This window comes from Siphateles boraxobius, unplaced genomic scaffold, assembly GCF_051911475.1.
Source record: "Siphateles boraxobius isolate OS27281-9 unplaced genomic scaffold, OSU_SipBor_1 86, whole genome shotgun sequence".
NCBI lineage: Eukaryota > Metazoa > Chordata > Actinopteri > Cypriniformes > Leuciscidae > Siphateles > Siphateles boraxobius.
In genome coordinates this window covers 1,178,486-1,189,587 of record NW_027509215.1, presented here as the reverse complement: position 1 = coordinate 1,189,587, position 11,102 = coordinate 1,178,486, and the positions used below count along the sequence as shown (strand labels likewise).

The 11,102-nt window shown below is 37.2% G+C and overlaps 1 protein-coding gene across 2 annotated transcripts; it reads right to left on the bottom strand.

Moving 5' to 3' along the window:
* Window positions 1-463: 463 nt before the first annotated feature.
* Window positions 464-11,099, bottom strand: acvr1l (activin A receptor, type 1 like). 2 transcript variants are annotated; one of them, XM_077221793.1, is made up of 11 exons: window positions 10,949-11,099; window positions 9,759-9,834; window positions 9,159-9,238; window positions 7,167-7,418; window positions 6,594-6,808; window positions 5,256-5,355; window positions 4,983-5,129; window positions 4,607-4,882; window positions 3,368-3,565; window positions 3,102-3,232; window positions 464-2,403 (listed from the first exon to the last, which is right to left on the bottom strand). In XM_077221793.1, the coding sequence occupies exons 3-11, from the start codon at window positions 9,223-9,225 to the stop codon at window positions 2,269-2,271; spliced, it is 1,521 nt and encodes a 506-aa protein (XP_077077908.1). In that variant the 5' UTR covers window positions 9,226-9,238; window positions 9,759-9,834; window positions 10,949-11,099; the 3' UTR covers window positions 464-2,268. The 2 variants fall into 2 exon arrangements, with proteins under 2 accessions (XP_077077908.1, XP_077077909.1); XM_077221794.1 differs by lacking the exons at window positions 9,759-9,834; window positions 10,949-11,099 and adding exons at window positions 9,387-9,456; window positions 9,585-9,682.
* Window positions 11,100-11,102: the final 3 nt, after the last annotated feature.

Genomic DNA, 11,102 nt, shown 5'->3' with positions numbered 1-11,102 from the left:
ACATTTTATTTTAAGGTGGCAGTTACATGTTACTACATGTTCTTACTATAATAACCACAGTAAATTATGCATAATTACAACTAACCCCAAACGTAACTCTATAGTAAGAACATGTAATTTATTAATATTACTCTGTATTTATTTGAGTAAGTACAATGTAACTATGTCATCTTAAAATAAATGCAACCCAAATTTAATTCCTTTCCAGTTCAACAGGAAAACTGCATTTATGGAAGAACGCAATAGAACTACAGTACATCTTAGCTTATTTCAGAGGCAATTTTTTTAAAGACAGCTACTAAATATCTTGCATCTGTGGCAGAGTTTGGCATGTTCGTTCTCCTTAGCTTTAATCGTTTACTACCAGCTATAAAAGCACTGGTTATCCAAGAGAGGCTCCAGGTCTCCTGTAAACATGGCCACAGATAAGCAGGTCATTTCCCAGCAGAGTCAGACAATGGGAAACCTTTACTAATGCTTTATTTAGCTCATCTCCCTCTACAGGAAATCTCAAGACAGATGAATGATAATGTGCAACACGATTCCCAAAATGTACGCTTAAAAAGAAAGCGTTATTACAGCATGGACAACCTTTTGTTCAGCACAAGGACATGTCAAAGAAAAACCATTCCACTGTTGTAACCAATGAAAAGAGCAGTTTTTTTTAATTAATAACTGTCTTGCATTTTATATTCCAGTAACATCATACATATGAGTTCTTCATTATAACATTTTCACAGTTCAAAATGCAACAATTCTTGTAGTCTAATTCCAAACATCATTCCCCTGTAGAACACAAATATGTAAACGTTCAGCCATTTATGGGAGAGCAAAAGTGACCAGTGTTGAGCGCTACACAGCCGTGTCATGACGGCATTTTCAAATTCCTAAAAAACGTCAACTTCACTCAACTCAATCCAATCCATAAGCAACGTACACAAACCTTTTCGACTTGGGATGTAATGATAGTGTTTTCCTTTGTAAACCTCATAAATCATATATTAGAGCGACGCCGCACTTCTTAATAGTTTTAGAATTCTCTCGGTTTATGGTGTATGTTGAAAACTGATACAAAAGTGTCAAAAAGCGTGAAGATAAACAAATTCACAAAACCAGAGTCCGTTTATGACTGAATAGCTCTGTTAGTGTTGACACGTCAGCTTGAACACTCGTAAGTAGGGTTTTGTACACAACATTAGCAAATAATTCAGGCCTACTGGACAGCGGCTGATTGTCAGTGAAGAAACATCAAATATGCATGCCAGTGAGGGCAAAGAGAAAGACAAACAGCTACAAAAAAAAAGCACTATGATGTGCTACAATGGCTTTTGTCAGGCAGGCATAGAGGCAACAGGTCAGAAAGGCCTTGTCAAATGAAGCCCTCATGGGGTGCTATAAGCATAACCAGACTGGTAATAAAGGGATAGTTCTTAATTCTGTCATCATTTACCCATCCCTTTGTCTTTACAAACCTATACAACTGTTTTTGACACTTTCAGGGATTTTGACAGTTCCTGGTCAAGTAATTCGGGTTTGAAATGACATGAATGATGACAGATTTTTCATAAACTATACCTTTAAACAAGTCTGATCACTAAACAAGCCTAATTAAAGACATTCTGTAGTTATCTGCTGTACATAGTGGCATTTTGTAACCAGTGAGCTTTATAACACAAGTACACTGTAGCAAATTCAAAAACTGTGACTGAGTTTTGCCTAACTTATCTACAAGAATTATTGGGACATTTTAAAAGCTCAAAAACCATCAGATTTCTAAAAGCAAGTGATATTACAGCTATAAAGTTCTTCTGGTTGTAATAAGAATCATGCACACACATACACACACACACACAAACACACTATGGGTACTGATTGCATTTCAGCGGATGAATCGGTCCTCTTCGTTTTTTTCGAAAAGTACAAATCTTAAAAGTTTTCCAATGGTTAAATAGACAATGTGATTGTGTAAAAAAAAAAAAAAAAATCCATGATAGAGGGTTCAATTCAAGGCCAGTTAGACCGTGTCTATATTTTGACTGTGCATCTCTTCTTTATGTTGCTTCTTGAGGGGAAATAGGAATCCCACCGGGTTCAGTGGGGAAAAACGATCCATAAAAGAGCAGAATTCTCTATAAAACGTTTTTAGGCCAATGAGCAGGAAGAACAAAGCGAATAAACAGAATGTTAGGATTGGGACAGATGCCAGCGCTCGAATTCAATGGTCTGGATACACGCAGTGTCTGTATAATGAACGGTCAGTAGTTCTTCTCAGCAGTCGACTTTGCCCTTCTCCAGTGAGCTGTGGATTTTATCCAGAGTCTTTTTAATGCGCAGGGCAGTGAGTCGAGCCGATGGGTTCTGGTACCAGCACTCTTTCATCAGCTTCACCAGAGCAGACAGGGTCTGTGATCACACACAAACACTTGTTTTCAGATCATGGTGAGGATACAATGTTTTAGAAGCATAATCAGACATTTAGTTCCTTTATGAATATGTTTTTCTTACAGGGATCACAACTACTGATTATTTTTAGTCTAAAGATAGTCTGCTATAGAGTGCTGCAGAGAAAACGTACTTTTGTAGGTCAACCCAGAGGTTAGTCACCCTGATTCCCTCGACAAAAAGCCAATAGGACTCTTTAAATTGGCTATTAGATTATTACAGAAAATAAGCTCTGTGACCAACAAAAGTTTATGATGATTACAAGCAAAAGTTATAAGGCTATAAACGAACTACAACACAGTTGCATGGCTTCAACATCACCACCGCTAACTTTGACAACTCTTTCAGCCTATATTTAAAATATGTAAGCTGGAAAGTTGTAGTTAGAATAGTTTGCAATGAGGCTGTAAAAGCAGACTAGTGAGTAGGCTAGTTTTCATCGTAGGCGTGATGGTATGTCATGTCCCTCACAACTCCTGTAAGGCAATTTAGCCACAAGTCTTTTTCAAGACACATTTCAACTGGAAATGAAAAAATGTTAACTCATCTCTGGGTTTAAGGACTCATTTCTGCAGCACTCTATATGAGTCGACTATTAAGTATTAACACATCCACTTGACAGGCTTACAGGGACACAGAGATGTCTCCTCAGTACTTACAGGATCTGAAAACCAGCGGTTGGGAATGAACGGCCTTTGCTGCTCCACACAAACCACTTTCCTCATCTCGTCAAAGCTGGGGTCGTTAGGCACCAGGTCATAGAAAGGTGGCTTGTATTCCTCTACGATTCCTACAGGAATACAGTTGATGAAACAGTCACTGAGCATTCATTTGGACTACTGTCTGAAGATATAGGCAATAACTGTATTGCCCTTAAATATGGACAAAATATAATGAGATATTTCTAGTTGTCCAGTGAGCTGACCATTACTGATGGTTCTGCGAGCGATCTCCCACAGCACCAAACCAAAGGCCCAGATGTCCACCCTCTTATAGGCATCAAAACAGTCTGTCTGAATGGTCTCATCTAGAACCTCAGGTGCCATGTAGCGCTTGGTTCCTACTTTAGGATTATTTCCCACATCCAGCTGATTATCAGACTGTGTGTGTGTTACTGCCAGACCTATAGAACAGAAGACCAAGGAGAGAAGTACATTTGTAAATCACTAGTGTGTCTATATGTAAAACTACTATACACTACAGTTCAAAAGTTTGTTCAGTAAAAAAAAAAAAAGATCTGAATTCCGCAAGGAACTTTGTTACGAAAGTTTTCTATTTTAAATAAATGTTCTTTTGTTAGAACAGTTCATTTATAATATTTCTGTTATATTTTTGATCAAATACATACAACCTTGGTGACCATAAGAGACGTATTATCGACCCCAAATTTTAAACTTAAATGTAGTCGAACTACTACTACCAGAAGTAGTCCAAAAAAACATTCGATTGGAATAATTTCATAGTGTAGTAGACGCTCATGTGGTCAAATGCAGCCATAAAAGACACGTTCACCTGTTGAATAATAAAAAAATCTCCATGCACTTTTAAACCATTTCAAATCCCTCAGTTCTTGCCATTTCTGAAGAGGCAAGCCAATGTTGATTCTCATTTTAATACGAGCCCTGTCGTATTCTCTTTGTGCCAGCAAGCTCTCCTCTGTTCTGCATTTTGCATTTGTTTTTTTAAACTGGTGATTCCTCTGAGATTTAACAAGCTCAATTTTTAACTTTTCTCACTCGTTGTGACAACTAACCTATGACACTCCCATACCACACACGCGTCAAAGTAGCAGGAGCAACTTTTCTCTATTGACGGATATGACGAGATGCACACGGACGAGTAATATAAGTACACAATTTCCAACGAAAACCATCCTGTCAGGTCTATATAAAACACTTATTATAGGTTTACCAAAGTGAATCAGGGTAAGACAAAACACGTTTTTGAAGATTGATTGATGATGAAAAAAAAAGAAGTTAGTGTACCTATAAGTAGTATTATTTATTATTGATTTAATAAGTGTTTTTTTCCCTGTCCGCACAGCCTTGATTAGGTCAGCTACTACAAGAAAGTCATTACATTTAGCAGAAAATTTATAATAAAACAATAATAATTGTGTGTACAGGGTCAAAAAAATAAAAGAAAAAAGCACAGCAGATATTACCCAGGTCAGCAATGCAGCACTGCAGATCTTTCTTCACCAGGATGTTCTTGCTCTTCAGGTCTCTGTGACTGATGGCCGGTTTGCCTTCAGTGCCAAAAATCTCTGTGTGCAGGTGCACCAGCCCGCTGGCTACCGACGCTGCCATGTGCAGTCCATCTGCCATCTCCACGGCAACACGCTGCAGGTAGTCATAGAGAGAGCCATTCTCGTGATAGTGTGTGATGAGCCACAGCTGAGTGCTAGAGTTTCGGGAGGTCATGTCAGAAGCCATGAATCCTGCAAAGAAACGAGTTTAAAATAATATTAGCCACAATGCTTTGAAAAGATGCTATTCTCTCTTTAGGAGTCAGAAAAACATGTCATATGTCTGACTCACCTAATATATTATCATGTCGTAGTAGAACAGTGTTGTATATTTCGGTCTCTCTAAACCATGACTTCTCATCTCTGGAGGAGAAGATCTTCACGGCTACATTCTCTCCTTGCCACTGACCTCTCCACACCTCACCATACCGTCCCTTACCTGAGAACATAAAAAAGAAATCATATCGCATACATCACTGTCCCCAATTTAGGGCACATTTGTCTAGACAGTGATTACATAATTTTGTAATCTATACAAAGGCCCCCAAAACCCAATGGCCCTTACCAACACATTCTACCAGGCTGATCTGCCGTGCAACTGTCCTCTGCACCAGGAAGGGCAGTCCTGAACCACTGCCTGATGTGCAAGAATGATCCATCAAATCCTACAAAACAACAAGACAGATGAGTCAATATCTAACCATTAAAGAATGAATACAGAACAACTTTAGCTAAACCACTGCAACATAGGCTACTATTCAAACGTTTGGGGTCAGTAAGAGTTTTTGTTTTTGAACGAAATGAATACTTTTATTTAGCACTGCTCCATTAAATTGATCAAAAGTAACAGTGTAGACTTTTCCATTGTTACAAAAACATTTATATTTCAAATAAACACTGTTCTTCTGAACTTTCTATTATTCAAAGACAAATAATCATAAAAAAATATATATAATAATAATACAAAACAGCTAAATTGTTTTTAGGATTTCTGAAGGATCATTTGAAATTGGCTATAGTTCCATCCACCTATTTTTATGCACATTTTGCAAAAACCGGTGGATGGAAATGCCAAGATGCACATAAATTTAAAAAATGCGCATTAAAAAAACGTATGCGCTCATTTGAGTCGTCACATGTACATAAACTGCAATCGAAACACATTTATCGAAATAAATTCCTTGAGCATCAAAAAATTCATGTGACTTTGCATGATAGGATGGTATCAGTGGTTATCAAAGGATCTTTAATGTGGTTCGGTATAATTTCCGCTAGTTCTACTCTCTTACTTTACTGCATTCCCAAAACAACAGCATCTGCCTCCGAAAGTAAGATAACACATTTACTGCTTTTCATCTGCGAGCTCTGAGATGCAAGTCATTTATTATATATGAAAATTATTATATACAGTGGCTTCTCCTACATTTCTTAGTGATATTTAGTGCCAGTTTATCAGGAAGTGATGATTTTGTTCTCTTCGACTCACTGGATGGAAACTTTTTTGAAAATTGCAATTTTTTTGTGCATAAGTTAAATTTGCAACTTTGCATGGAAACATAGCTAATGAAGACTGGAGTAATGATGCTGAAAATTCAGCCTTGTCATCGCATGAATAAATTATATTAAAATAGAAAAAAAGTTTAAATTGTAGTATTTCACATTATTACCGTTTTGACTGTTTATAAATAAATACATTCTTGGAGAGCACAAGAGACTCAAAAACATTTTTAAAAAATCCCAAACTTTTGAAAGAGTGAACATCAATTGATTCATGAGTGAAGTTTCCCATTACAATTATTCCCTCACCAAATAAAATAAATGTAACATATCCCATACAGGACCTGATATTTGTAATATACAATATATATTTCAGAAACAGTTGTTGTGTATAATGTTATAGTACCGCAAGTGTGCTGTCTCCAACGTTAGATGCAATAAGGCCGTCGATGGCCCCCTGCTCAGTGTCAAACTCATGCAGTCTCTCCAGGCGCCCATGGTGGAGTCTGCGGCACACCAGCAAAGCCAGCACAGACAGCAAAGCCAGAACCACAAACGGCCCGAGCACAAAGAGAACCAACATCTCCACACGGTAATGCACAGCCTTTTCTGATTCTGGACCTTTTCAGAAAACACAAGAAAAAAGATTTACCATACATTTACAATAAACCATGTATTAAATAAAAAAATTAAATCTTTGAGGTAAATTATTTTTTAGTTGCTAAACTATTATTAAACAGCTATAACTAAACAATTTATTTTTATTAAAACTAACAAATAATTGTATTTCTTATTTAATTTGACGGTCAGTGAAATTGTTTGTAGGGTAGGTACATATCTGAACTTTAGCCAGTAAAGTCCTTACTCTACTCTTGATCCCTGTTTACAAAACAGTACCACAGCAAAACTGGTATTCAAATCTCCTACAGGTTGCAGATTACAAATTTTGTGTCTCTAGAATTTGAATGAATTGACTCACTTGTCAGCAGTAGTCGTAGAAGGGTCTCTTTCGAGACGTTGGCGTTGCACATGTGTTGGGAACAGCATTCTACGATGTGACTAGCAGAGGGATTTGCAGAGCAGGTCATGCGCTTGCTCTCCGGCCCAATCAGGCAGCCACGCTTGAAAGTCGTCACATCGTTGATAATGATAACAGAGGTGTAACACTGGTCTCCGGTACACTGCTGCTCATTACAGTCACTGCCGACACACATGCAGTCAATGGAGACATCTGGAGAGAGACAGAAAACAGAAAGTGATGTAGTTAAATCAAATAAAGGAAAAAGGGACCCTGTCTGTAGCCAGTTATCCCCAGCTGCAAAAACTCTGGGAACAATGAAATTAATTAAGGAAGAGCAGCAATGACGCCAGTCCTCACAGACGAGACACTCTCTGCCTGATAACTGAGACTGTTTTCTTCCCTTTTCCCTGCCTTCATTTCCTGTGACACTGAACTGTCGACTTTACAAATTGACTACACAGGATAAAGGCCAGAGAGCATCAGTGACACAGATCAATTAACCCAGCATTCATGTTTTATGCCCTTCGTTAGACATGCTAACAGATCCCGAGAAGAGAGGACACTGACACCTAATGAAAGTACAACTACTACCAGGTACACCATTCATACAGTGCTGTGGCTGGTGGTTAATGCACATTTGTGCACATAAATGGCTCCATTCATTAAAGGGAATGTTTACTCAAAATAAAAATTCCGTCATCATTTACTCTCCCTCATCTGGCTCAAAACCTGTATGACTTTTATTCTCCTGCAGAACATTTTTTTGTGGTAACGAACATTTTTTATGTTCCACAGAAGAAGGAAAGTCATACGTTTTTGAATGAAATTAGGGTGAGTGAATGATGACAGATTTTTAATTTTTTTTTAATTTACAGGTTTAAATAGTTAACAGTAAATAAATAGTACTAAGTACTACATTTTTGAAAAATAAAGATAAGAGTTTAGCTTCAGACATTTAGTAGCACATAACATAATGACAAGATAATATATACAAGTTAGAGGTCCGTAGATTTTAACACTTATTCCTGCGGTGACAAAGCTGAATTTTCAGCAGCTAATTTTCAGTTGAAAACGGTTGTGCTGCTTCTTATATTTGTGGAAAGTTCAAAAGACCAGCATTAATTTGAAATAGAGATCTTATGTAACATTACAAATGTCTTTACTGACACTTTGGATTCAATTTTCAGTCAAGTATCCTTGCAGAGGAAAAAAAAACAACACAAACAAACTTGTCCCAACATTTTGAATGGAAGTGTACATAGACATATCTGTATGTTTGGGTTTGTGAGTTGCCAATCACTGTATTCCTTAAAACTCAACTTTGATCACCAAAATGACACATTTAAATGTTTTTTCCTAAAGAAAAAAAAAGTTCTTCATGCCTTGAAAATAGCTTGAATGAAACTCTACACCCTTGCCTCATAGTATACCTGGTTCTATTAATATGCAAATTAGCCCCACCTCCACTCACTCACTCCAGCTCAAAGATGAACTCGTTGACGTGATTGCAAGGTAGTTTGTGACGTCAGAAACACCAGCGATTTCAAACCGCGTTATTGAGACTGTCTTTGGTTCACTGCAGTTTTAAGAAGAAGCTACTCCGCAATGGTGTTGACTTATAAATTTGCACATGGGTTGTCTTTAAGCATATTTGAGGCTTTGGATACAAGCGTCAGCTAAAATGTAATATATTAAAAACACCACATAGACATATAAACAAAATTAAAAGCTTGATTTTCACCACAGGGGGACTTTAAGATTTACCCACCACTAAACATCACATAAAATAAATAACTAACAATAATTATTATTATTTCTTAAAGATAATTAGTATTATTATAATTATATTATTCATAATAATAGTAATTCTTATTCATAATAATAATAATTTAAAAAACATTATAAACAGTAATGAGAAAAAAAAGGATTTATGTTTGCCAGGTCCTTTACCTTTAGCTGATGTCCGTAAGAATTGAAGCAGGAAAAGGACGATGAATCGGGTACTGCAATGCCCCATTTGGTTCACTGCACTGAAAGGAAAGCATGTACAAATGCACATTTAAACCAAGATACACCACATATCACCCATCCAGTTTAAATAAAGGTTCTACAAAACAGTGGGCCAGAATCAATCACCAATTTAAAAAAAAAACACACACACAAAGATGACTTAATTACATTTTTTAAAGAGTGCAGCTGTGCTCTGCCTCTCTCACTCCTGTGTATGTGTGTGTGTTCAGACCGGGGTCTGTCTCCATGCCAACCGAGCAGAGAGAGAGAGAGAGAGATGCCCATTATGGCACGACATCAAAGACAGTGGAGGAGCCCGTTAGGAGAGGCAGAAAGGAAAAAGCATTTTGGGGGTGTAGGACTCACCGTTACGGTGTAATATTCAAGGACACAATTCAGGGAGTCGTGATTAATTATAGACTACGAGTCCTTGTTGCATCATTTTATCTAATGCCTCTTTAATCCTTACAAAAAACAAAAAAAAGTAATTCAAAATGACCAAAATGCAATTTTACACAAGAGTGACAAGGACAGGCTTACTTGTACAACTCCTTAGGTGACTCTCAGACCTGCCTTTCAGTAAGCACACAGCAAGACTCTGTCTTCCCATTGGATCCTAAAAAGAAGATCAAAACAAAAGCAGCATGTTAAACTTTTTTTCTTTTCTTCCCACAGCATTGAATTGTCCCTGGTCATTTCTTCAGGAAGGAGTGAGTGACAGGATAAGGGGGAGCCTGGGAGTCTCTGCACACTGATAACAAGAGAGCGGATGCCCTTCTGCTGCTACCCATGTTAACAAAGTTATGGTTTTACAAAGACATAGGATCCATAAATGCTTCTGTTTTGAATTTTACTGATGTAATAGAATAGATTTTTTTTATTATCAGCATAACAATTTGAGTGAAAATTCAAATAAAATATTTATCTTTGACTGCAGCATCTTGTGCTTCAATGTAAGAAACAACATCCGACTGTCTGTACAAAGTAGTTCACATGATAATTGTAACTTTTCTTATATTAGAGACGTTGAAATAGTGAAGAAATCTGAACAATTCACTTCACGTCGTAAATTTTTTCTCCAAAAGCTTTCACAATATTGTTTCAAGGTTTCATTCATACTCGGAAGCTCTTTCAAACTGGATCATATTACATATAGTGTTATATGATTTCATAGAATGTGTACACGTTACACTTTTCTTGCAAGTGTAATAGTTAAGAATAGCATAGACCTTGTAAACACAGTTTTAACATGCACTGGTTTTCCAGATATCAGTGATCGTGGGAGCCTTTTCGGTAGACCAGAGCGAGCATTTATTGTCACGATCTAAAAGAGTCGTACATGCAACAAAACAATCAAGACAACCGACATATAATGGTATTACACCCATAATTGTTATTGGAAACCTTTTATACCAGCAGATTATTTACATAAGGCTCTTGTATTCACGAAGGTGGGCGACAATAACACTACAGATCTGCTTTAACAGATACAAGTCGATACATTTATTATTATCAAAGATCTCCTACAGCAACGATCTAAACGACAAACAACAACAAAAATATAAAATAACTCGCAAAAACAGAGGCTGTCCAATATCATGACAACGGCTGTAGTATTACTATAAAACGGCCTGTTTGCAGCAGTTGTGCTAACTGTGCTAACAACGACCATTATTTACTCGCTGCATTTATTTCCAACAATTCAAAGTGACATTTAAGATCGCTTTTACCTTCAGCTGCAATTCAGATTCATGTTTGTGTTAACGTTCCGTGTTTTTACTGTTTTATTCGAAGTCGTGTTTTAAGCGCAGACAGACTGTCTGCCGCCACCCAGAGAGACTGAAAAGACTGCGCCGTGACGTCACCCTAAACAACTGACTCGCG